Below are 27,627 nucleotides of genomic sequence, written 5' to 3'. Positions count from 1 at the left end.
TCAGATCTGTAAGTTTATTTGCTCAATGTACGACGGCTACATAATGACTCACATTCATGATATTCCATCACTGAGGAAAACTGCTAAGAATGGTCCGTGTGTGAAATAATTCCTTACAGAAACACGGAGTTGGAAAAATAATCACTGATTAGACCTTAAAAATAGTTCACTGCATAACATGACAAAAAGCACAAACAAAGGCTCATTCAAAGAACACAGTCATTGTTCTCCTACACTGTAATAGTTATAATTTCACCATGACGAACACCAGACATTAAGATTAAGCTAACACTGGTGTTTTCTTTTGCTTTTTTCCTTTTTAAAAACAAAATCATATATAATTGCATGTCACTATAGCAACATCCATAACAGATCAGTTTGTTACGATCACTATTTGGTAGAGCAAACTTTACCCCCAAAAGAAAAATAAATTAAAAAACTTTAAAAAATTTTTTGAAGACTATTTTGTCATAGGAATACATAACATCTACAGTATAAGTTAATAAATTTCAAGCTACTGTATAGAAATACGACACTAGCATGCACAATATTGTATCAATAGAGTAATGGAGCAGTAATCATTTCACTGGAGAGACAGTATCATAGGCAAGTGCATTTCTTAAAAAATGAAAGAAACCATTCAAGCTGCTTAAAAATCAAGTCCCCCACCCCACTCCATTTTTAGCCCTCTTGTGCGATCTTTCCTACATAATTTCTCTAAAGCAGCCAGAGCAAAAGCTGAAAATAAAAACAGGTTTTGTAATTCCAGTAAATCACTTCCAAATTATACAGCTGGGACAACACTGCTCACTGGACATGAAGGTAAATCAAATAAAAGTTAAGAAGCCTAAATAAATCTTCCAGTCCATGGCATTTTCTGTAGGTTTCTGTCAGCTACCTAAGCTGCAGAGGTGGCGGCCGGCCGGCCGGCGTCGCTCCTGCGAGCGACGGGGTGTTGCGCACAGTGCACTCACCTAACGCCTGCGCTTGCTGCTGCGAGCAAGGCTCTGCGCCTTTCCGCGTTAAGGGGTCCAACTCAAAAAGTTTTTTCTAGTATCATTGGGGCAATCTCATTCCGAACCTCAGCTACATACTCATCTCTGCTCGCTCCCTGAAAAAGGGAGGGGAGGGGGGTAAATAACTTCATTTGACTGCTACTGAGGGGCCAGAGCCAAGTCCGGCAGCGCCAGACTCCCCGCGCAACCGAACAACAGAACTGACTGTACCGTGCGTGCAACACCACGATGCTGTTTACAGACCGACTCTCAAAAGGGACAATGAAAGCCTGTTTTAAAAATGCATGAGTGCAATTTTCCCCTACTGCGTAGCTTTAGTTAAAAAGCTACGTGGTACAGCACTCCGCAAGCCGAAGAGAACAGCAGTGAACTTCCAACAGTTATGTAAAAAAATTTACTCAAAATGGGGTAAATATTACCTGCTAGGCAGTTCAGGTGCCCCGTCTCCCACCCCCAGTCAAATAGGACAGACTTGGAAAAGATTTTGTTAAGAAGAGAACTAAGTTCCTGGGCTCCCGATGTTTGATAGAAATGTCTATGATTGTAGCTCTTCCCGTGTGGATTTCTCTACCAAATTAGTTTCTAAGCTCCTGAAGTTCACTCATTACACCACAAGCTTCCCCAGGAGAAAGAAAACGCACCCAGCTTCCCTGATGACAAACAAGGGAGCCTGGGTGCCAGAGATCTGCTGACAAACCTCATGGTACAGTGGGAGAAAGTCAGGCAGAGTGAAATGGCAGTGCAATCCCTGAGGAAGCAGCTGTGGCACCTTAAATCAGGATGGTCTTTGAAATACCAGACACAGTACATGACATACAGACCTGAATTCTCTTTATTTAGTGGCATTTTAGTTTAAACACTTCCCCCTTTTCTAATTAAGTTCTTAAACCTTTTGCTGTGGACTAAAATAGTTTAAACAGCCGCTAGCCTAGCACCTGTTAAGCTGTTGACCGAAAACTAGAGCAGCTTTGATGTTCCTTGGGCGGGCAGTCTTCTTGCCTTGGCGACACAGAATAGCTAAGCCAGTCCACAGGCGAGGACTGATTAGGAAGGCAAGCCAAAAGAACTAGCAAAAGAAAACAGACAGTCAAAGGCTTGATGTCATATGGCTGTAATGTAGAAATACTGTAAACTGCAATTTAGTGTTAATACTGTAAGCTACCCTAATAAATATCTTAACAAAAAGGTTAAATGGCCTAAGTCCTGGGGCTTTACAAGTCCCAAATTCTTTTATTTTTTTAATATTCCTTTTCAACTTGGGGATTTTAAGCTATGCCCTGACAGGCAGGGTGCTCCGGAGAGACACCCTGCTGCGTGGTAACAAACACACGGCACTTGAACTGAAGAAACAAACGCACATAAGCCTTACTGGAACCACAGAACTTCCTTTTTGTGTTGCTTTTCTTAAAAACGAGGGCCATTCCATTCAAGTTATTTCATCTTAAAACCCTTTTATTTCTAGCAATAAAGTTAAATTAAAGACAGCTCCACTTGTATTAATAATCTACAGAACAGTCCATATGCCAGTGAGGCTGCTATTCCATACCAGCACAGCCAGCCTGACTTCCACTAGTGGTGTTTTGGCAAAAATGTCAAAGAGGCAATCAAAGACAGGTTGTGGGGGGCCTCCCTGGGAAGGTGTCCCCTCCCTTTCCCTCCCCCACCCCTGACCCCCCCCCCCCACTCGTGGGAAAAAAATAAAGACTGCAGTAGTTAGCATCAGCGTGCGGCTGCCAGTCCATCTGGGGGTCTAATTGTTGCCTTCTCCACCGTCGTCATCTTGCTGATCGCTTGTCCAGAGTGTTAGGTTGTCGCGAAGGAGCTGCATGATCAGCGTTGAGTCCTTGTAGGAGTCCTCGTTGAGGGTGTCCAGCTCGGCAATCGCATCGTCGAACGCCGTCTTGGCCAGGTGGCAGGCCTGCTCCGGAGCGTTCTGGATCTCGTAGTAGAAAACTGAGTAGTTAAGTGCCAGGCCGAGCCTGATGGGATGGGTCGGCTGCATGTGCTCCTTGCTGATCTCATGAGCTTCGCTATAGGCTTTCTCCGAAGACTCCACCACGGTCGCCCTCTTCTCACCAGTGGCCACTTCAGCCAGGTAGCGGTAATAGTCCCCTTTCATCTTCAGGTAAAAGACTTTGCTCTCGTACTGCGTCTCACTGCAGTTCTTGATCAGGTAGTTGTCTAGCAGGCTCAGCACATCCTGGCACACAGCTTCCAATTCCTTCTCTATTTTCTCACGGTAGGCTCGTACCATTTCTATCTTCTTCTCGTTACCATCAGCAGATGTCTTCTGCTCAATGCTGCTAATCACTCGCCAAGAAGAGCGCCGTGCCCCCACTACGTTTTTATAGGCTACGGACAACAGATTCCTCTCTTCATTGGACAGAGGCTCATTTAGTTCTGTCACCTGTATTGAGAGAGGAAGAAGGAAGAGAAAGACTTGGGTTAAGCTGTAGTCCCTTGCCGTTCCCGTCATTACTTAGCATTCAGGCACTCCCACACGTCTCGAGAGGCGCAGAAGAACACAGCCAGCTCGTGAAATCCCAATTTATCATCAGACATCCACTCTCCTCCCAGAGGGAGCTGGCTGGGAAGCCATGCTGTGGTCCAGTCCCCCAGCAAAAGGGGTAGGTTCAGTTTTATTCAAGGTATTCTCCAACTCTTAGAAGCTCAGGATTTTCCAGATCAGAAAAATCCTTTGGGAACAGGATGAATTTCACCTGCAGAAATAGCATCAGACTAGCATCAGAAGAAGCAGAAGGGAAGAACAGAGTCAAAGCAAGAAGGTAGAGGTGTTCTACAGTTACAAACTAGCTGAATGGATTAACAATATGGAAAATTCAGCTACAGGGTGTTCATCTTCTCCGTTTCCCATGAGCACGGTACGTGCTTTTGAGATGCCTAGAGAATACGTTAGATGTTAAAATTATAGCTGCCTTAAGGCATCTATGGAGATAAGGATTTAAAAGCTCACGTGGTAAGAGTATGCTCTTCCCACACAGGATTTTCTTCATTGAAGATTAGAGCGTTAACGCACAGTATCACTTCTACCTGCCTCACCCAACGTGGCAATTTAGTCATTATAGCACACAGCAACAGAATGATTAAGGAGACGACAGAGTATAGAGCCATTTCACAAGTAGGCTGCCAAACGCTGTCTTGGCTGATTCAATTACGGGGAAGCAACGCGCTTGATATTGTGGTTCCATTCCAGTTCCCACAAATCCATCGCTGGCTGGAGCCACCCGGGGCAGTACTCTGACAATGGCGAGGCAGCCAGCCAACTGCTGCACCAGCTACCCTGCCTTACAGGCAGCAGACAGCTCGGTGAAGGGCTCATGTCCCGTTGACTCCATGCTGCGCACTGCACGCACGCCTCCACACCTTTAGAGCAGCTCTTTCCACAGCCTCCTGCGGTAGTACAACTGCGCAAGACACTGCAGCAGCCAGCTTGCTCCATACAATCGCTCCATTCTTGTAGTTATATCTGCACCAACTGACTAAAGACGGTTCCAACCATTCCTCAACAAATGTTACTTTGAGCCTGGGTATCATTAGTAGCCCACAGGGGAGCTGCTGTCCCCCTCCCTGAAGGGCATACCCACACTGCTCATGCGCACACACCCTCCCGGCTTCTTTCGCTGGGTACTCTGTATCCGAGACAGGCAAACAGAGCACGTTTGGAAGGGTCCTGTAATTCTTCACTGTACAGTCACTTTCCATGAGGATTTGATAATGGTTCGGACCAGAAAGGCTCCTGCAAATAGTCCTTTTCACGAGCATTGCAAGGACATGGTTTTCTTTGGGCCTTGACATCACATTCATGACGGTGTCCAGGAAGCCAAGGGCTTGTGCTGGAAAGTTTAGGATAGTTCAGCCCAGAGTCTCATTTGACTGATGTGAATGATGCATAATAGCTTGTACCATACTGGACTGTTTATTGTAGTAAGATCTATTCACGCCTTCACCTCTCCCTTGCAGCTGCTCAGCCCCTACCGCTACAGCCTGGCTAATGCATTGTCCTAAAAACAAGCTATAGCTAAGCATTAGTTTCCAGAAGCATGCAGGGTACCCCAGTGCTCCAGTCTGGACTCCCTCTACTTCTCTTCCTCAAGACAGAGGCAGTTTAAAAAAAAAAAAAAAAAAGCCTCCACTGACCCTTCCCACTATTGTGGCAGACTGCAGGGTGCCCTCCTGTCTTAGCATGTGAGACAGACTTGTACTGCTCTCACAGGGCACTCTAAGCCCTGGCAGGGGAACCAGCAAAATAGATTATTTCCATACGGAAGAGGATCTCAGCGTGCAAGCTGGGCACAATTGTCTTCTGTATCAAGAGTAAAAGATGGCTGAGGGACCAGAGAAAGGGTGTTATGTTAAAAAGGGCAGAGTCTTCTGTGACTATCGATAAACAGTCACCAATGATATAGGACAAAGTGCAGGGGACAGTGTGCCAAGACAGGCCCAAGCTTTCACGCTCCAAGGCAAGGAGGGCATGCAACACCCAGGCCAACTGACAGCTCTCAATGCCAAGAGACTAATCTGCATCCCACCCCTCCTAGTCAGGCTAGCAGCAGCTGTTTAGCCACACAGCCCTTGGTTTCGTGTGATCCGCTACTTCCTGCGGAGGGGCATGTGGCAGCAGCTTAGCCCTGCACACAGCAAGACAGCAACAGGCTAAGCCACCCTCCAATTTAACCTGAAGTAATAGGTGGCAAAGGCTGAAGGTTCTGCAGTAGTTCACAGCAACCCTGAGCATCAGAGAAATCCCCTAGGACAGACCTCCTTGCCTTTAATTTCAGGGATCCAAACCCCCTGCCCTACCCTCAATACTGGGCAGAATTTTCTATCCAACCAGCAAATTGTGTATTGCTCTCAGTATACTACTGTAGCAAGCTATTTATATTCTTTCACACTGCCTTGCACTGTCAGTTTGGAGGACTCTAGTTGTCCGTTTTTATAGGACTTCACTTTGAAATGATTCCGCCCATTCTTCCCTCTAGTTGAATGACATCTGCACAAACAGATTAAAGATACCGTGGCTTGAAGCCATCTTCGAAAGATACTGGAGCACAGTAAGGTTTCCCCCTGCCCTAGGGGTTATGAGTTGTCCACCCTTGGAGATGCTCAAAATTTGGCTGCCCAAGACCCTGAGCAACTTGAGCTAGGTAGCCCTGCTTTGAGTAGAAGGGTCGGACTAGAGACCTCCAGAAACCCTTTTCCAACCTGAACCTGAAGTGTTCTCTTACCTCCTGGCTCAAATTCAAGTGTCTGGCAGAAGCCACATGGACAGTTAACACTGCAACAGCAGTGAGGGAGTCACCGATTCCAACAGTTTTTGGTCTTGACGCTAATTATGAAGGTTCATAGCCAAATGAAGTCTTGCTTTTAGCAAGACACTCTTGCTATCACAGACCAGGCAGGTACGCTTTAAAGCTACCCCACAATCAAATTTGCAGATATTTATCACGGCAGAAAGCATCTCTTAGAAGTAGAATTACTTCCTTTCATCAGAGGAGTCTTGCAGGAGGACAAATTTATTCAAACTACAGGGAGATTAGTAGGATTACCTTGTCATAAACGTTTTAAAGTGGAAGCTATTAAGGATTATGGAAAAAAAGTTGCCTGTCAAAATCCTTTCAACAAACTCACTGACAGATGGAACATACACCTGTGGAGAAGCACTGATTCCTCCAGGGAGCTTGCTGGGAACTTACCAAGCACAAAGGATACCTAGTTAATCCCATAACTCCTTTCTAGCAGTACCCAGGCTCTCAGTAAGATAGAGCACTGCAGTGATACACAGAAGAGAAACGCAAACGCGTATCACAACTGGAGACGGCAACAGTGTCCCTCAGCACCAGGAGTGGGGAGGGAAGAGCCTACAACCCCATCCCTATTTCAGTTTATAATTAAACCAAGAAAGAAAGAAAGGAAAGCCATCCAGCACCTGCATTCCCAGCAGGAAGCTAAGAGAAAACATAAGATCAGCAGGACACTAGATAACAAGAGTATGTTTAGCTACCCTAATTAGAGAAACACTGGAAAGGGGAAAACAAGTCTCCCAAGATTAACCTGCCTTTGAGAACTGCCATCACCACAGCCTCTTGGTCTGCTCAGAGCTTGCCTGCCACATCTCCATGCTACAGCTAAGATATTCCTGCCTGCTCATCTGCCCTGGTGCAGTGAAGGCTGCACTGCATACGGTCACCAGAAGGGAAGGCATGCTGGTGGCAGTTAGGTGAGGCAAGTCTGGCACCTTAGCCTGAGCTGCCACGAAACACTTGACACTTCAATGCGGGGGGCTTTCCACGACACCGCCACGCTGCTTTTGCCAATAGCACTGTACGGGTCAACATCTCCAGCAGAAGACCACCCCAGAAATCGCTGAAGCAATTTCTCAGGTGAAGGAGGGTCTGCACCTTCACTGTAACTCTGCTGGTCAATCAAATGCTGTTTTTCCCCGTGCAGCAGGATATCAAGACAAGCCGAGTTTCAATCCCATCAGAGGCTAAACAGCAGGCTCCAATATACTTAATTTATAGCACTGGATGAGCTGAAGGCCTCTGATGCAACATCGGTAAGGCAATATCCTGCATCAAGCCTGGATCAGATTGCAGAGGTCACATTCCAAGCCCTTTCAGAGAATTTTTGCTACCGTTTCCAGTATCAGCATTAATACTGCCAGATCTCTCAGCTTCTCAACCCAGATCCTGGAGGTAGCTCTAACCTTCCCCAAGAAGGGCAACACACTCACGGGGGAGACCAACTCTACAAGCAACAGGCTGTCTGATGCCATTCCCAAACCAAGTCTTAAAATAAAAGCCTGCTACATCCTCACAGTCATAGCAACATCAATCAGGGTTGCCCATTTAAAAGACAAGAGGAAAAACGTCAACGCTCTGTTGTGACAAGCCCCACTGGAAGGCCAAGGTGCAGGAATGACTTTGGGCAGGCTTGCAGGTCTGTAACAGAACAGTAATGTGTAGAGCCAGAGCCATTGCCATAAGTCAGCCCTGAGCAATACGCTGCTCTGCCAGAATTAACCTCCCATTTAAGACTCATAGCCAGGTCTTTACACAGGACTGTCATGGTTATTTTGTTCCTCATTTTTGCATCGCATGATAAGATCAACCTATTTGCTGTAACACCTTTATGTAGTTGAAGGAAACCCAAGTCTTGCTGAGTAAAGGGAGGTTCTCACCCAGGAAGGGCTTAGGAAAGGTAGAGGAGTAAATATCAGTGCTTACCCAAGCTTCTTGGGCCACAGAGATACTGTTAGCCTAACAGCAAATAGTGTCGTTACATGCAGTTAGAGACTTAGAATATCAGAATATCCAAGAAATCACAATCTGACATTCAAAGGGCTGGCAGGAATACAAAGCCTTTAGCTTCTGCCTGAAAGTCTACCCACTCTCGAGGAAGCTCAGTCATTTCAGAATTCTACTTCCCTGATTGACAGGCCTCACTCTGAAAAGCAGAACTTGCACTGCAGATCTCAGTAACCTTCAAGCCTCCTTCCCCCCCCCCCCCCCCCCCCGTCTCCCTGCAGATCGACAAGGTAGGGAGGCAGGAGATACGTACTTTGGAAACGGAGTCAAGTCTTGCACATAGCATAAAAAGCCAAGTGCAAAGAGCTGGTTCACGCTCTCCTGCAGCTGGAAACTTGATAAATGCAAATCTTCCAGCCATTCTGGAAAAAAGGCCCTTTTCACCTTCCTTTCTACTTCCCAAAAAGCAAGCCCAGCCTGCAAGACCAGCCACAAGATTAGCTCTTTATTTATGCAGAACAGCAGTAGACCTCCGCTGCGGTGCCTTTAATTTCCATGCAAGCCTGCAGATACAGGTCTCACTTCCAAGAGCTTCACCCATGCTCTCTTGCAACGTGTAATATGCATGCCAGTAGCCATCCTCTTTGCACAATGAAGGCAGCCCTGTGCTCAGCAACCAGAAGCCCTCTGTAAGAGCGGGTGTGGAGGGGGAAGACACCTTGTCAGGGAATGCAGCTCTACGCAGGGCTTGGAGCGGCTCAGTTTATGCTGACGGGCTTGTGCTTGGAGGCACACTCCATTACCAAGTTCAAGGACACTGCCAAGTTCCAGTCTCACCAGTTTCCGCAGCTTTTGAGGGTGCAGCATCTGAACCACCAGACTCAAGCGCTCTAAAGCAACAGAAGTAGTCCAATAGTTTCCATTAGACAAAAACTCCTGGAGGTTTAGGGTTTCTACTGCTCTAGAGTCCAGAGACTTGTATGCCTTTAAAGCCCTCTGATTTGTTAAAAACACCCCTCTTACTTCAGAGACAGTAAAACCACAGAGAAGGTTCTCCTGATTTCTATATTACAACTGTGAGCTCTGACTCAGCACTATGTCCAAAACCTGGCAAGCTCCCAGCATGCTCAAATATCACATTGCAGCCAGGGGAAGGTTCAGCCTCACATTGAAAAGTCAGGGAGCAGGCAAAGCTTCTGCCCACACCTTATGTCAAGGCCCACTCTCTCCAAAAGCCCAAGGGTGGGTTCTCCTCCATCTTCTTTCCAGAAATGTCCTAATTAACAGGCTTCTTTGGGATCTGCAGGGGAAGTTCACTCCTAGCCACCGACAGGCTTGTTCGCTTATGAGGCTTATTCCAGGACTCTTTACCCTGCACTTCTTGCCTTGCATCAGTGCAAGGCTGAAGTAATCATTTTTAAGTGAACATTGACTTTTCAGCTACAGAGTAGCTGCAATGAAGATCCATCACAAGATTTAGTTCTACCCATTTATCCCCACACACAGGGATTTTCACTGAGCCTTTGTAACAAAGTGCTCCTGTCCACCCATTTATGGCCGTTGCCTAGCTTTGATGCCTTACCCGAAAGCACACAGCAGAGCAGCTAAACACACCCAGAGATTCTTTCCCTGGCAATACCATCAACATATGACAGTTCAATCCAATTTATAAGCCTCAACATTTTTGCTTTTTAGATTATCCAAGAGAAGAGATCTTTAATTCCTGAAGATGCTATTTAGATATCTAAAAAGAGCCAGCCTCTCATGAAGAGAAATACAACCGTGAGCACTTTGCTCTGTGAAACGTATAGGCATGTCGTGGACAGTTCAGTCACCGATTACTGTGATCCTACAGGAGGCTAATTTACGATCTGATATTACATACAATGAATGAGATCAGCATACATCCATCATCTGTTCGTTTGCTTCATAGGCTAAACACTTTCACTCTTAGTCCAGAAGAGCCTGCCACTTGCGAGTCCAGCCTTCTGTTGCTCGCCTGTTTCAGGCTAAGCAGTAGGAACATTCCCTAGGACAACTTCTGAACATAACCGGAGCTCATCATCCATCAGGAGAAGCAACAACCATTTCTCCTTCAGCATTTGAGTCTTCACTGTTCTATCTATGGTTTACTTCACATAATTCTGCTATCTTTCAACAGAAACCCTAGCAATTGCCTTGCTTTCCCTCATACGCAGTTTGCTAGTCCCACTAAGGTCTGGCCTTTTCTATTTCATTTTTAAAAAGGCACATGTACTTTTAGAACAACGCAGAGGTCCTGCTACTCAAAGTCTTAGTCTGAAGCCACTAGCAATGTGAGCAACTAGCCAACACACAAGCAGCCAGACCAGGTTCAAGCAGCTTGCAAATGTTCAGGATTACCTGAAGCCATGTGATCTCTCCCTCATCCCCCATTTCTCAGTTTCTCAGCTGCACTTTTTTGTCTCGTGGTGGACCTCTGTTACACCCCTTTCCAAGCATCAGATCACGTTCAGCAGTCAGCACCCTATGCAGAAAAGCAAGATACGAACGCTGTCACTTGGAAGTGACAGGTCAGAGAAGCCAATTTTAGATTTCTACATTACACTGATTTTTCCGTTCCCATATCACTCTACACGTAGTTTCTGAAGAAACTGCTTTCTTCAAACTTATTAAATTGTCACCATTACCTGGTGGCTTGATTATAGTCACGACTAAATGCTGCACAACTCTGTTCAGTCAGTCAAGAACAACCTCTCCTTCTACGCTCAAGAACATGCCGTCTTATGAAACTATCACAGCATTAGGAAAGATGCCTTTCTAAAGGGGTGTCCTGCCTTGACACAAAGTAGGTGTATTGAACTAGATTAAAAAAAAAAAAAAAAAAAAACCCAAAACCACCTTCTCAGGCTTCACGGGCTCTGTTCTTTTTCACCTTTATTTTCCTCCTTTTCCTAGCATTATATTTATAAAATGAAAGGGGTACTGTAACTATTTCTCTTCTTGCCAACCACCTCTCTCCCCCGTGCTCATGTTTTATCTGAGTGAGGCCAGAGGAATTTTAGGCTACAGATCAGGCCTTCCTCTCATCTCGGACACAGCCAGAAAAGCACGTGAAGACTGTGGCCAGAAGTTAGTTCCCCATTGCTTTCTCGTTTGACTGTTTCAGTATGAATAACAGTATGAACTTAAAAATGGGAAATAGAATAGAGTCTGCTTTCATCACAAGACAATAACCAGTAGCCAGAAAAAGCTGAAGGCACATGTAGTAATAGACGGTTTTGCCATTAAGCTTCAAATTGCTCAGAGCAAATCAAGGACTAGTGTCTGGGAAGCAAGACTGTTTATTACTTGTAGCATAACTGGATCTTAGAGGCTACTTAGGCACTCCAGACACTGATTAGGATTTCTGCATGCTCCTACAGCCAACAGCAAGCTTTCATCACATCCTGCAGCCTTTATTATTTAAGGCAATTTTGAATCACCTGAGACAAAGTCTTCAAATTAAAAAAGACGTGAAAACCAAGAGCTCATTTATTTCACTGGCCTCCATAGCTTATTAACTACTTAAGCCAATGTGAATTTCTTCATATTTCATTCAGGTTTGATCACTTTTTGGAGCTTGGAGATTTACTTCAGTTTCAGTCTTGCTCTGGTGGATTGAAGCAGAGAAAAAGCAGCGTCAACTACTTAGAGTCATTCTTGCCTCAAGTCTGTCACGTTCTGCATGGGGAAAGTCATCAGGGACCTGAGGAGAGAAAGCTAGCGACACAAGTAGAGCTCTGAGCTGCTCCTGTTCCGCGCTGAATAGTACTTCATGTCCCATTCCTTATCTACTGAGCTGCAGTCCCAGCATTTGGTCTAACTGTTCAAGTTCTTCTTGCAACAGAACACCTGGACCCCACAGATCTGCCTCACTGGCTCCTTCTGCAGCTTTTGAGATAAGGCGAATATAAGGGAGCATTCCTCTGCCTTCCAGAGGTAGCTTCCAGGTATGTTACTAGACCTTGCAATCTGACATGGCCACTGACTTGAAAGAGGGCAACCCAGACATCACAATAACCAGCTGAAAGGAGTAACCCAAGCTTCCTAGCATGCGTCACAGGAACACATTTCAAGTGCATCTGTGTAAAGGTATAAACTATTTATGAATTGGCATTCCAGTCTGTAGCAATGAGCTGCTTCTAGAGCTAGTATCCGTTTTTTGGAGTCATTAAGAAATTTAAGCCCGAGTTCTTCTCGTGGTCTGGATTCCTTATTAATATCCTGATTCTTGTCAGCCTTACCCAAAGTCAGCCTATTAAACAAGGTGAAAAATGGTTCGTAGGACAAATTGTTTCACTGTCTTGCTGCCACTAGCTGCTTATTTTTCCCAAGAGTTTTTTTTATGGGGCAAGGCAATCTCTGTCGGTCTAGTGCCTTCCTGCCACCAGATGGAGAAAGCAGCAAGTTGAGCTACATCAGTGCTAGCATTTAAGAGGTCTGTCACTCAGTGTCTCCAGCAGATGGGATACCAGCACCTTTGCCTGCTAACTATAGAGGAACAGAAGGGATGCCAAGTTACTCTTTCCCCAAGATATAGCAGGCTTGCAAGCAACATCTGCCCACTTTTGCATTTCTGCAAGCACCTTAACAGCAGCCCAAGATCACCACGCTACTCCATCACTCAACAGCTTGGTGAGCTCTTCTGCCTGAAGATTATTCAGCCTGTTCCCTGCTAACATGCCTTTGCTACAAGCTTTCTGCAAAGCAGGGGGGGTATACCACAGCATTTTGCTGCCATGGGCACTCAGATATGGTCCTGGAGCACAACTGAAGTTTTAAGAGCTCAGAACGCAGCATCCTTTTCAAATGCAAATCCCAAGAAAGTGGCTTCTAGAGGGTTTTTTGAGCTGCATGAAGAATCTTCAAGGTGTCAGTTTAAAAGCTCTTCAAAAATGACTGCAGCTTTCCTCCACAGCATTTCAACACAGGTTTGGAGACTTCACTTATTTTCCATTCAAACATTATTCTTCTTCAGAAATTTCATCCATTTACAGGCTTTTAAGGCTTAACAGACTTTTTACCATGCACAGAACCCACCACTGGCCACTTATAGAGTCCTAAGTCTTATCAGCACAGGGGAAGACTCACCGATTTTTCCAATTCAAGGTAAAGCAATAAAACCAAGTAAGACAGACTTCCGCTACTCCAGTCATGTAAGCAAGGACAATTCAGATGAATGAGCCAAGTTCCATGGGGAAGGATGTTTAGTGCTGCTGGGAGCATTAGCTGCTTAAAGGTTTACCTTACAGCTTCTAAAAGTACAAATCTGGCACTGATATTACTGCTTCCCTACTCATCTCCAACCCCACTACTCGGCAAGTATCCTATCGCCCGGACGTTAAATCCTTCCTGGAGCTTCAAGCAACCAGGCCAACGTGAAAAGTTTGTCCTTAATTGGGGCTCAAAAAAAGTGACAGCATGATGCTGTATCCATGAACAGCTATTCACACGTACCACCAAGTAGAGAGAGGACAGCAGATGTGCCACAGGCAGGATGCCCCAGGTAAGGCTGAGAGTAACTTCTGGCTGCTGGAAGTTACGGTCTCCATACCTCTTCCCCTGCTCCCCTGGGCTGGCAGCACCTGTCAGGCTGCATGCATCCAGATCCTCCACTTGAGCCTGCTGCCAGGTCTGCCGGAGCAGGGCAAAACAGGCAATTCTTGTCTTCTAGCAGGAACAGGTGATGTGAGAAAAAGCCATTGTACTGCTGCAGTCGGCAAGTGACTGCTACAGCAGAATGAAATGGGAGAAGTTGCCACCATGCAAACAGCTCCCTGCAGCTACTGATTAAGCTTTTAACTGCTTCATTCCATTACCTCAAATGCTTTGGGAAAGTTTGCTCACTGCACATCAAGGTAAGGCTCTGGAAGTGTAAAAACAAAGGTTTTTGGCTCTAGGTCTTTTAGCCTGCAGAGCCAGTTCCTTTCAGAAGCTGAAAGGTGCTTTACTAGATTGAAAGGCTTTCCACAATGCCCAAGCAACCAGGTGGACTCCAGCACGGCAACTCCACAATAGGTTTAACTTCCACATCAGCGACCAAGGTGAGAACCCCTCCCAGATGTACTTTTTAATCCTCCCACTGCTTCAGGAACTTTAGGCTTGACCTTACACATCTCTAGCGAAGACATTTATTTTATTTAGTTTCTTAAATGAACTCACAGAACAGAAATTTAAGTTTTTGTACTGGCAACATGCTGGAGCCAATTTTAAGTTGCTATGGCTACAAGAAGAGTCCATTTACTATTCTAGATCTGAGTGCAGATTTAACTACCCTTGCCTGGTTCCAGCCGTCTCTTCCCAGCCCTCATTTCGTTTTAGTGCAAGAGACTACTACTGCAGATTTGATCTCAGTTCATCACAAGCAACAGAGCCCTTCTGGCACTGACATCTTGACACCACCAAATGCAAGCAGCCAAACTCCCAACATAATGAAAAATTCATCCCATGTAACAAAGCCCAAGAGCATGAAAAGGCAAAGCTCCAATGACTTCCTTAGCTGGGTGTAAACCAAAGGCTGTTAATCTTCCCTCAAGTTCTCATTCGCTGCTGAATACTAAGCATTAGTCTTTCACAAGCATAGATCTCTTGCAGCAGTTTTCATGGGTATCTGTTAGCATACAGCACAACAACTGCTTTTCCAGCTACTATTAATAAACTTTCTGCTGTAGAGATCCACAACTCTCCAAACAGCAACATGTCCATCAGCAACTGAATTAACTCTGAAGCGGAGACTTCTCACTGGTGTTTGTCTAGAGCCTTGCTGAAGGCACCTTAAAGCGAAATCAGAAGCATACTGACACGGCAAGTCGCTGTGTCTGATACATAAGCAAAGATATGTACCAAGCAAGCAAGTTAACAAGACTGACTCAGGTCAGAGGGAAGTTGCAAACAATTAAGGAGTGTTTTGTACTTTGAGTTCTCGCAGACTTGTCATGTTCAAGTGCAAGAGTCGCAAACACCCATAGACTGACTCAGTTCTAACCAACATCTCCTTTATACAAGGAAAACATTTTAATTCCTAATCTGTGGATCCTCTTAAGTGAATCCCATGCCACCAGTGACATGTTCTCTGGTTACTCTCCTACCGCTATTAACTAATACTCTGCCTTTAGTCACTAGATCAGCTTTTGGACCACTGTCAGGTTTGTTTAATACCTAACTGGGCATGTGCTGGATCATTCCCAAGATGTGACTAAGCCTGTTTAATACAGAACAAACTACCACCTCCTCTCTCCCTACTAACTTCTATTATCTTCTTTATATTCTGCAACTGCTTCATATCACCTGCTCAGGAGATTTTTTTTTGCAGCTACACTGTCATTGCTACATTGTCAGCTATGTGATCGATCTCACCATGTTTTCAGCCCCAGAGCACTCCCATGCCTATTTGCAAAGCAGGTTCCAGCTTACCTAGGACAGAGCCAGCATAAATTAACCGCATGTCTAAATAGCATGGGTGGGCAGGACAAACATTTCATTCTCTGCTTAAAACACTGAAAAAATTGAGATTCAGGGAAGGTTTGTGCTAAAATGGGTAGACAGGCTTTTGTTTCATCAAGTCCATGAAAGTGTTACTTTCAAGAGCCTGTCTTGTCAGTATTTCCTGCATCCCTAGAGTTGCTGCCTCACATTTCTTTTCCCTTCTGTTTCCAGAATATACCATGTGAGTGTTTCCAGACTCCACCAAGCAATCCTCAGCACGGTAGAAAATACGACTGAAAGATCTTGCAACCACAGTGAGATGCTTATGTAGATATATCAAGTCCTGCACTCCATCAACCCCAACCAGTAAGAGAACAGCTTCCCCAGCTCTAGCCTGCCAAAGGCAGCAACATGCATTACACAGGGCTGGAGAGGCGGAACAGCTTAAACTTCCTGTCACTGCGTACTCAGACAAGCTGGACAAAGCCAAGTTGCTCCTGAACTCCTCCCCAAGGCAGGCTTTCCACTCGAGCTATCCTGTCACAACACTGGCTCAGTGCTGGTATAGCAGCAATGCACAGTGCTGTAGGGTAGGAATCCAGAGTCTTGACATCTGGATTCTGGAAACAGGAGTCAAGCCTTTTACTTAAAGCAATGTAGAGACTAGAGCGAAAGTCCTTTTGTCATCATTTTCCTTAAAATTAAGCTCTGTTCATTACATTAAGCAGCCAGGGAGAGGACAAGAGAAGGCTGAATATAAGTGCACTGGCTTTGACCGTCCAAGACTACACAACACTGAGTTACATAACCTCAGCAGCCAGCTGGTTGCAGGTTTACATCCTTCACCTTTCCTACTTGTTCAAGGCCAAGTGCAGATTTATGAAGTCACCTATGCACCACTCAAGAGCTCAACTCTCTCCACTTCAAAGAAGTTAGGAAGAGGTGGCAGGAGGAGAAGGTTAGAACAGGTACCAGGAGGGGACTGTCCTGGACTTCAGTAATGTTGGTGCACAGCTTGAAGTCCACACAGGAGTCCAGAGCCAAGATCTCTTGCAATCTCACTTTCACAACTTGAACAGACCTTTACCACCAATTTGCAAATGCACGGTGTTTTCAAACAGTGCAGTACAAACTATGAGCTGTTTCTGAAAAGCCATTTTGTCTGCACAAGGGAATAAGAGTTCCCCACATCCAGAAAGATGGAAAGCTTTTCAGAGGCAGGAGGACAAACAAAGCCCAGCAAGCAACAATAACGGCAGAACATTTTATCTAACTACTGCCAGCAGGAAACTGGTCTGTGGCTATTTATCTGAACAACATCTTGAAGTCAAGAAGAAGGCTTCCGAGGTCGGAAGACAAGAACACCTTATTTTCATCAGTATGGCAACAAATTCACAGCTACTTCCACTTCCTTTTAGTGGGTACTAAAGTAGGTTTCCAAGCTATCACCTTTCAGCAAAATGACCACCGCTTGTAGAAACCAATCAAGTAAATATTTGCTACTGTTTTCACGGAATTTTTGCTTTCCAGACATAAGACTTCAATTTGTCTACAGTCACATGAACGTAATAGGAGGGAGGGAGATTTCAGCCAAGGACACGCTTTATTACTTATCTTTCCAATAAAGAACAGAAGTTGGTTAAGAGCTGCAACCTTCCAGAAGGGAATAAAGAAGGTCTAGAAAGCAAGGCAAAGAGGGTCTAAGCTGGCTCCAGAGCAGTTAGCATGAAAATATTCAGAACAGCATTAGCTTCACAAAGAAGGAGAAGGTGTGGGGGGAGAGGGGGAAAAGCACCAGCAGCAGCAGCAACAAAACCCACCAACATACCTTTGAGTTAGAGAGCACTGAAGTGTAGAAGAATGCCTGGAAGTATCAAGGGTACATTAGCTATCCAGAGATGACTAGAGCTCTAAATCACAGCTCTGCTACAGTGAAGTGGAAGATGATGTCTGTATCCTATCAAGACTCAGAAGCACTTGGGAAGCCAGGTAAATCCTGTTTTACCTTGCTTTGTGCTGCAGTTAATGTTAATGTTTCACCATCGGGTCACAGGTCAGGAGGTGGAAGCGGGCAGAAAAGCAGAAAGTACCTTCAAATCTGCAGGGTCCTAAATGCCCCAGATACCAACCCTACCCACGGAAAGGCTCCCTCAAGTCCAACTGTAGGCATTTTTCAAACAATACTTCCTCTGTACCTGCCACAGAACAATCTGGTGTCTGATTAACATATACCAAGGAGCTAGCTCTGGTCTGAATTAGTCTGACACTTTTATGCTCTTCCTCAACAGACTGGTACTGAGCTCCCACCATACTACACATCCTCTGTCAAGGGAAAGAGGCAGCACGAACAAGTCAAGCAGCACTCAACTTCCAAGGACAGGTCCGAGAAGCTCCAAGACACCTCCCCAGAAGTAGCTGGTTACTCAAGCACTGGCAATTGGAAAAATGAAAGCTCTTTTTTCCTCTAAATATGTACTATTTCCCACAACTTACTATGCGTTCATTTGCACATGGTTTACTTAGCACGAAGGTGCTTAAAATGGAAGGCTGAAGAATACCAGTCAGAGTTTGTGTTATACCTTGCTATGCTGGCTATAGCCAGATTGGTCACTGTTCATGGAGGTTTCTTCCAGATACGAAGTCAATACTACCACAATCTTCTCTCAGTCACAGTAGTCGACGCAGCCCCTACTCTACCAGCTGAGCCCCAAGACATCTTTCTTCCTTTATCCTCAAGGGTCTCAGCAAGTAGGGGATCAATTCCTAAACCTAAGATGAAACTGCAAGCGTCTATCATCCAATCAAAAAGGTAAATGTGATAAGCACACCTCACTTCTGTGACATTTCTTGATGTGAAGATCTGAATACTTACTGCTTCATCCTACCCAAATCTGTGCAATTCTACAAACCCAGATAGGCTAGCTGGCATATGCTCACACATGTTCTCTCAGAGCATTTACCAGATCTGAGGGAGCACCAAGTATTCCGAGATTTAAGACAGAAGGCTACGTTTCACAGACTCACAGGATGGTTGAGGTTGGAAGGAACCTCTGGAGGTCATCTAGTCCAACCCCCCTGCTCAAGCAGGGTCACCTAGAGCACATTGCCCAGGACCACATCCAGAAAGCTTTTGAATATCTCCAAGGAGGGAGACTCCACCACCTCTCTGGGCGACCTGCTCCAGTGCTCAGGCACCCTCACAGTAAATAAGTTTTTCCTTATGTTCAGACAGAACTTCCTGCGTTTCAGTTTGTGCCTGTTGCCTCTCGTCCTATCGCTGGGCGCCACTGAGAAAAGCCTGGCCCCATCCTCCTGCAACTCTCCCTTCGGATACTTATACATATTGATAAGATCCCCCTCCTCAGCCTTATCTTCTCCAGGCTCAGGAGGCTCCCTCAGCTTTTCCTCAGAGGAGAGGGGCGCCAGTCCCTTACTCATCTTAGTAGCCCTCCGCTGGACTCGTTCCAGGAGCTCCATGTCTCTCTTGTATTGGGGAGCCCAGCACTGGACACGGTTCTCCAGGGGTGGCCTCCCCAGGGCTGAGTAGAGGGGGTAGGATTATTACCTCCTTTGACCTGCTGGCGATGCTTTGCCTAATGCAACCCAGGATACCGTTGGCCTTCTTGGCCACAAGGGTACATTGCTGACTCATGGTCAGCTTCTTGTCCACCAGGACTCCCAGGTCCTTCTCTGCAGAGCTGCTTTCCAGCAGGTCAGCCCCCAGCCTGTACTGGTGCACAGGGTTATTTCCAAGGCTAAGTCACTGCTAACTGGTACAACCATACAAGAAGCTCCTTGATCAAAAGGGATGTGCTGACAAAGCTCCCACCATGTGCATTTCATACTTGCAGAGCCCTTTCATCAACACTACCTAAATCCATGCCCTGCATGGCATGAACCATCCCAGCACAGTTTTTCAGGGATACGCTCAATCTCTTTGAGCGGAGCAGCTTGCTGGTGCAGCTAAAGCCCTCAGCTTAGACACCAGCCTGCAAACACTGACATCTTTCTTCATCTCAGGGTTAACTGTACTACTTTGAAGCAAAAGATGCCCTGGTATGGAGTGGCACAGTGAAATATTAGGCTGTGAAAGTCCCTGTGCCTGTGTTAAGGGGCTTGCTGTCACCCACCAGCCTGGGAAAAGAATACTGGTCAAGCCAGAGATTCTCCACAGGCTGCAGGAAACCATCAGGTCACTTACTCCACCTCTCCAGCTCAAAACTCTGCGAGGCTGAGTCATCTTATTCCTACCCAGGAAGTTATGCTGACCGTGCTCCTGACCAATTCTAACACTGTGCATAACAGCAGCTAGACCAACTCAGACACAGCAGTGAAAACAGCTTTAAGTGAGGTAAGCCAGTAACAGATAGTGATGAAGAGATGGTGCAGAGAGAAGAGGGGGGGGGAAAAAAAAAAGAGGGATCCTCAAATTAAGGAAAAGTTTCCTGCTACCAGCAATAGAGAGCAAGGAAGAAGCAATTTCCCCAGCTCTCCTGATCACAGTCCAAATGCCAAAGAACATCCATGAGTAGTCCTAGGCATCGCCTTACCACAAGAAGCAAGAGTAGACAATAGGATACACTATTATCTGTATAGCCCTTACTTCTCTCACAAGCATCATCCAGCAGGTTAATGAGAACTGGTAACACGACGCCAAATAACATTGTCCAGTTCAAAGGAGACAAGCCAGGAACGCAGTGTATATGTTCCAGTGGTCCATAATAAGAGTTTTTGAGTCAGAAAACATTTCAGAGTTGAAATTCTGTTTCTGTGGTTACCCTTAAATTGCTGTTCCTGTAATTTTTGGCAAGTCTGAGTTCACATCACCGGAGTGCCTTAAGAATCTATTCCAGGTAGCAACTTTGAGATAAACTGGTGAACAAGGTTTGGGGAGACAGGGCTATCCATGCACATTATGGAGTTTATTGCATGCCGTTACAATAAGACGAGTCTCCTGTGAGTGAGCCAGCCATCTTTAACCACTAGCACAAACAGCTAAAGCAAAACCAATCCCCTCCAAGAAAAAAAGCAACCAACAACACGACACAAAAAACCCACAACACACCCAAACCCAAAACTAGAAAAAACAAGCCAACAGAAAGGAGCTTTATTGTTTCCATGTACCCCAGCCATCAGAGGTCTCAGAGGAGGATCCAAGAGCTATATGCTCCATTACGACCTCAAGCTCATTTTCATTTAGTTTAAGAGCTATTTCTAATCAAATCCATACCTAGGTGCTACACTTGGCCAACTGAGGGAAACCCATCATGGTCTTACAAGTCAGTGGCTTTTCCTAAAGCCTGTACATAAAGGCTTATTAAGAGCTTAAAGGGAAAGTCTAAAAGCTTGAGCTGCTGAAGACTAGCCAGTTAATCTAGCAAATGTATGTAATGCCCCACTGTATTTATTTACAGGGCATCTTGGTACCCGTCCACAGATGTGCAACTCAGCCTTCTGCTAGAACGTCCTGAAGTTTTTAGCAGAGGCAACACCAAGACAGTCCACGCTGTGAGTTGTTACAAGGTCAGAAGTACAGGAGAACAGCAGTTTGCGACAATAGCCATTCCGTCCTGACCCTACAGATCTTGCAAAGGAAGCCCTGTTCACTGTTCATGAGTCACGCTCTCAGCCAGCCAAGACAGACCCACGTTCTCACCACACACACACAACAAAACAGCAACTGTGTGATGCAAGAAGCAACTCAGATGAGCAATGGCACTACCCACAGTTTTCAGATACTTTGTACAGCTTAAGCCAAGGCCTACACATCGGTTCTTCACTTGCAAGGTTACAGTGAAGCTGTCTCCCTATAATCCTGTGTTCAGCTCAGAACACAGAACAGGGTGCCCTGCCCCTTCACCAGTTACCCTTCCACCCGCACAGGGCTTTGAATGTCCTTGTCTCTTGGTGCTGCAAGCATCCAAAGTCAGGAACAGCAAGGTGACAAGTAGGGCACGCCTTCCTCTCAGCACCACAGTACTGACTACTGGATCTCAGCTCTGCAGCACAACCTGGAATTCCCCAGAAACAGCTAGAAAGGCACGTTCAACATTTCAAGGACAGTTATGCCTCGACTCAGTTGCTGACAATGTTCAAGCAGGCCTGAGAGCACCTCCCAGAAGTCTGTGGGCCCATTTTTCTGCCTGCACTGAAAGGGTCTCTGCCACTGCCCAAAGCTCCAGGGCCCAAGCCACAGAAAGCCATCACACACACCTGAGCACAGAGGGAAGAAAAGCATCTGCCTGGGATGCTTTCCTGGGCCCAGAGCCCCAAGCAAGCTTTCTAGCTGCCATCTACTGAGGCTGGTGGGGGCCATGCAGCAGCCCTCACCTACTAGCAGGTCACCTTGTGCCAGAGCCAAGCAGGCCTTGGCACGCATCACCCTCACTCAGGCCTGAACACACCTGTGCTGCAAAAGGGCTGGAGAGGGCTGCTCATCTGCACATAAGGGTGCGTCTGGTGGCATAACCGATAGCCGCACAGTGCTGTGCTTCAGTGCTCCAGGAGACACCACAAGGCTGAGGGGCATTCAAAGCACTTGCTGCTGCCCCTTGTGCAAGAACAGCAACACACACATTAGATGCCAACAAATCATCTCCACCTTGGTACTAGAAATTGTTCCTCCAAGGCCTTCCCTAGCTCCCCCGGGAAGTGCTACTACAACAGCTTACAATCCTTGCTCTACAGCCTTGGCTTTTCTACCATCACAGATGGCCTGCACAGCACTCCTCCAAGGGAAGCCTTTCCCTCTCACCTTTTTGTCTCCATTCTACACTGAGAAGCGGAAAGCAGCTAATCAACCCTATTCTCTTCCCCTGTTGTTCCTCAGATATCTGGGGGATTTGTACTTGCATTACTTCTACCCTTTCCAGGGACAAGTCTGCTATCTGCATTACAGTGGATAGAGTACTTGAAGGATGATGCCTTGCCAGTCTGAGCAGGCTGGTTAACAGATGTGGCAGAAACGTGCACAACCCATGTCACCGAAAGCCTACAGTTCTTCCTACCTGGTCTCCTCCTCCACACACGATGGTCACTCACCACATCCAAAACATGTATCTAAAGCACAGGCAATAGCAGTCTGATTTTTGGCACCCCTAATATTTGCCCCTCCACTCCAGCTATTAATCCTTGCATATGGGACTGACACCACCCTGTATGTTGAGGTTGGTTTCCCATAGTTAAGTAGCCGAGTGTTCCTCGCTAAAGGGGCCTTTAGGTAAGCCCAAAGAGTCTGCCACATGGTTCCATTCCTGCAGAATATGTAGGTGCAATTTAATAATCCTTCCTAGGCAACTTATTTCCTGCAAATGTCATTCCCATACCTTTCTTGTTCATCTACACACCCCCACCCTAAAGGCCCCAAAAGCTAAAGGCATACAGGTTCTCTTACAGAGCAAGTAAGACTGCTCCCTGCTTCACAGCCCGATGGATGGACAGCGCCCAGAAAGTGCTTTAATAGGGATACAAGAACAATAAGAGGCATCTCTAGAGATCCTGATTTTTGCAGGCCATTACTATTGATTGCAAACAGGTCCAAGTCAGAGCCTTTCAGGCGCAAGCAGCACCTGCTTTCTGCAGAAGAGGCAGAGCAGAACCTGAGCCAAGACAGCAATGCATAATCCTATGCTCAAGGGAGGAAACAGCTCCCCAGGCAGCACAGAGCCCAGGAGCTTGGCAGGACTCCACCTCCAAAAAGCCTCCATCATTGCTCCACAGCTAATGGATATTGATCTAGAGCCGTGGCGTGAGCAGCTGGCTCAAACAAAACTTTTTAGCGGAGGTAAAGCCAAAAAGGCAGCTCACTTCAGCCAGAGGTATTAAGGGCAGCACAGAACCAGCGTGGGTCATGAGCTAGGAAGAAAAGCCCGGCAGTGCTGGGGCATCACGCAGGCTGCAAAGGCAAACCCAATGCCTGCCCGCACGTGCGGTGAACAACCAGCAGGCACGGCGACCACTCTAGAGACCAGTGGGAGGGTTTCTGGGCCATACGATAGCTCTTCTTCTCGGAGTGACTCGAGCACTTTATAGGGCTGGTTTTATCCCCATGCAGATAGGGCTGAGGTGACAAGGCAGCCAACAGACATGACCAAGGTCATGCAGATGCATACTAGTGGAGCCAGAAAGACAGGCCCAGTCCCACCTGCAGAGAAACCAGCCCCATCATCCTTCACAGGCACACAGTTTCACCTTTTGTTCTCTCTAGCAAACACAGGAGACCGTATGCTGTGCTTTACTGAGACATCTCAGTAACTGTCAAATTCAATGACCGAAGTAATAAGTCCACTTCTGCAGCAGCAATTACCCTGTTTGCATGTACCAATTAAGGACACTAGTGGCTAATGCAGCAAGGAAGAAACTAGTACGTATCACATATATAATCACTTAGAAGAAACTATTTGATTCAATGCATCACTGTAACAAGAAGCATTCAGTGATTCAGGGGCTGTTAAAATGGAAACAGTATGGCTCTTCCAATCTGAGCCATTACAAACAGACATTTAGCAAAAGGCTCCTAAGTATATAGAGGTGAGGCTTGCTGAATGATGCGACTGGATGCTGTGTCACAACCCATTAAGTTACCATTAAAATGTAATAGCGAGACCAAGCTGCAGAAGGATTAGGCTCTTTTGTGCATTAGCTACCACTCTAGACCTTTAAGGACGAGAGGAGGAAAAAAAAATAGCATTTCTCAACATTGTGTCCAGAAAGAGAATGGAGCAGGCAAATAGGTAGGCTCAGATGACAGGAGATGAAACCATGATGTCTGTACTTTCTGGGAAAAGGCATCCATCCAGTCAGACGAGCCACAGGAACCCTTCTGCATTACCTTAGCAAGATGCAGTCTGCATGCTCTCTGCTACCACCTGGGTGCATTGCAGCTTGTACCAGTGCATATGACATCACTAGCGTTGCTACGGAAATGAGTGCGAGGTCACAAGCCTCCTGCACAACTGGAATTGGGGGATGGGCAGTACAGAGGACAGTATCAGGAATAACTAAGTGTGACATGCCCATTACCGTGGGACTGAGCCAGAGTTTGAGTGGCATTCTGCAGAAATTAAGAACAAAGCTCTGCCTTTTGTTTGCTGTAGCAAGAGGCACTAGCACTCCCACTGTGAATCATTTTCTTATGGCTAAACTACATGAAAACTGATAAGCAGCATTAGCCTAGGTTACTCTTTCACTAGGAGCAGTAAGGACAAAAAAGAAAAAAAAAGAGTATATACAGTCTAACGACAACTTTGGTTTAAATACAGATCCACCGTAAGTAGGCTATGGAAATTCACATAACAGAAATATTGCAACGAGACTGTGTGTTAAGTCCTCAGGCATATCACTGTCGGCTTTGTCATAACGGCTATATTCTCCATATGAAATAACATGTGGCATCTGCACACATTGCAAGCCTTACTTTAAAATGAATGGATGCTGTTCTGTTATCAGCAAACAGTATAAAATCCATAGTGCAGCAGAGGAGTAGCCCAATTGTTTTAATATGATATTATCTTGTTCCAATTATCCATATTTCATTCCTTGATAAGACATCTCCTCCCTCCCCGTTCTCAGGCTGTGACAGTTTTGTCTGTTTGATAAATGCAAGGTTATTGATAAAATGGTGCAATATAGGCAAACGGAGCTGCATCCAAGACAGACTGCGACATTCCTAGATCAGCATTCACTTTTCATCAGCAAGGGAGGACACCCCAGCTCCTCTTAAAGGTTCAGACCTGACTAAGAAGACAAACATAAAGAACAGTTTTCCCCTTTAAAGCACCCCCTCCCTCCCTCCACCCAGTCTAGCCTCTCTGCAATATGACAAATGCAGAATCTTCTGGAATGACTTGATCCTGCCTCCCACGATTGCTTTGTTTGCAAGATCAGATCAGAGATATGTTTTTTTACTTCTTATATTGTCAAAATGTCAGTATTGAAGAGGAACGTTCAGTGTCACAAATCAGATCAGCCTGCTATATGCAGAGTCTTTATTTTAAGAGCGTGAAATGAATACAACATGACTCAATTCATAAATCTCGGAACAAGTGCAGTAAAAATAAGAGCTTTGGCAGCTAAAGGCTCAGATCTTTGGGGTCACAAGCATACAAGCCTCGCAGACCCGCGCACGGGAAGGGATGTATGGGAGCGACGGGGTGGCATTTCAGCAGCGGCTGCGGGGAGAGACGTGCTCGCAAATCCTTCCACAGGGTTTCCTGCAGGCTCACCCCAAGGGGCTGAAAGCCCCTAAGCAGGTTTGGTGTGACCCTGCAGGGAGCGCAGCAGGAAGCACCGTGCCTCAAGGGCGGCTCCTCTGCCCTCTGAGCAGGGACAGGGCGGGGGGACCCCTGGGGCAGGAGCAAGGACAAGGGACAGAGGCACAGTGGAGGATGCCCGTAGGGGGCCTTAGGGCAGGGAAGAAAACAAGGGGCAGGGCAGAGGATGCATGGGGCAGGGTGGGGGGCCTTAAGGCAGGGGAAAGGATGGTAGCACGACAGAGAACAGAGGGGGCAGGGCAGGTGGGCCTTAGAGTAGGGAAGAGGACAAGGGATAGGGGCACAGCAAAGGATGCACGGGGACCATAGGGCAAAGGAGAAGACAAGACACAGGGCAGGGCAAGGGGGGGCATGGGGGCCGCAGGGCAAGGGAGAGGATCAGGGATGAGGTATCACAAAGGATGCAGTGGGGCTGTGAGGCGGAAAAGGATGAGGCACAGCAAAGGACAGGCAGGGTCAGGGCTGTAGCACAGAGGAGAGGGCAAGGGATGGGGTACAGCAAAGGATGCAGCAGGGCTGTGGGGCAAAGGAGAGGATCAGGGACAGGGCACGGCAGAGGATGCATGGGAGCCGTGGGGCAAAGGAGAGGACAGAGGAAGGGGCACGGCAGAAGGATGCATGGGGCAAAGGAGAGGACGAGCAGGGGGGGACACGGCAGAGGATGCACGGGGGCCGTGGGGCAAAGGAGAGGACAGAGGAAGGGGCACGGCAGAGGATGCACGGGGGCCGTGGGGCAAAGGAGAGGACGAACAAGGAGGGGCACGGCAGAGGATGCACGGGGGCCGTGGGGCAAAGGAGAGGACGAACAAGGAGGGGCACGGCAGAGGATGCACGGGGGCCGTGGGGCAAAGGAGAGGCCAGAGGAGGGGGGGCACGGCAGAGGATGCACGGGGGCCGTGGGGCAAAGGAGAGGCCAGAGGAGGAGGGGCACGGCAGAGGATGCACGGGGGCCGTGGGGCAAAGGAGAGGCCAGAGGAGGGGGGCACGGCAAAGGATGCACGGGGGCCGTGGGGCAAAGGAGAGGCTTAGGGACGGGGCGCAGCGGAGGCCGGGCAGCCTGGGGGGTCCGAGGACGGGGTAGAGGCCCCGGGACGGGACAGGGCAGCGGACGCAGGGGCAGGGCGGCAGGTGCCCGGGGCCGGGGCGGCGGCAGCGCAACGAGGCCCGGAGCGGGGCGTCCCGCACCCACATCGGCCCCCCCACGGCGCGCCAGCCCCATACGGCCGTGGGGGGGGGTCCCGCTGCCTCACACTGCGGGACCCTCGGGGAGGGGGGCGGGAAGGGCCGGGAGGAGGCAGGCGGGCGGGCGGCGCGCACCCCCTGCCCTCGCCCAGCTCCCGGCGGGGGGGGGGGGAGGACGGGACACTCACGTTCTTCATGGCGGCCGCCATGTCGTCGTAGCGCTCGGCTTGCTCGGCCAGCCGGGCCTTCTGCACCAGCTGCTCGCGGTCCACCATCTTCGCGGGGCCGGGGGAAGGGCGCGGAGGCTGCGGGCGGCGGCGGTTGGGCGGCGGCGGTGGCGGTTGGGCGGCGGCGGCGGCTCCTGGCGCTGACGCTGCTGCGGCGGCGGCGGCGGCGGCTGCACCCGGCTGCTGTGCGCGCGCCGCGGGCCACCACAACCCCCCT

The 27,627-nt window shown here is 47.5% G+C and overlaps 1 protein-coding gene across 1 annotated transcript; it reads right to left on the bottom strand.

The window, feature by feature from the left end:
- On the bottom strand, positions 1-27,627 carry YWHAG (tyrosine 3-monooxygenase/tryptophan 5-monooxygenase activation protein gamma). The gene is made up of 2 exons (XM_068909602.1): positions 27,372-27,627; positions 1-3,423 (listed from the first exon to the last, which is right to left on the bottom strand). Exons 1-2 carry the CDS (start codon positions 27,456-27,458, stop codon positions 2,767-2,769), a joined length of 744 nt encoding a protein of 247 aa, XP_068765703.1. The 5' UTR covers positions 27,459-27,627; the 3' UTR covers positions 1-2,766.

This window comes from Struthio camelus, chromosome 16 (assembly GCF_040807025.1).
Source record: "Struthio camelus isolate bStrCam1 chromosome 16, bStrCam1.hap1, whole genome shotgun sequence".
Taxonomy (NCBI): domain Eukaryota; kingdom Metazoa; phylum Chordata; class Aves; order Struthioniformes; family Struthionidae; genus Struthio; species Struthio camelus.
The sequence above is the reverse complement of the archived record's forward strand: the minus strand, read 5'-3'. Positions and strand labels throughout refer to the sequence as shown.

Bases quoted from the DNA above. Each gene is read 5' to 3' on its own strand.
- YWHAG (XM_068909602.1), bottom strand. From the start codon at position 27,458: ATGGTGGACCGCGAGCAGCTGGTGCAGAAGGCCCGGCTGGCCGAGCAA. The intron at 3,424-27,371 runs GTGAGTGTCCCG...CTCTCAATACAG, and splicing joins TGGCGGCCGCCATGAAGAAC to GTGACAGAACTAAATGAGCC.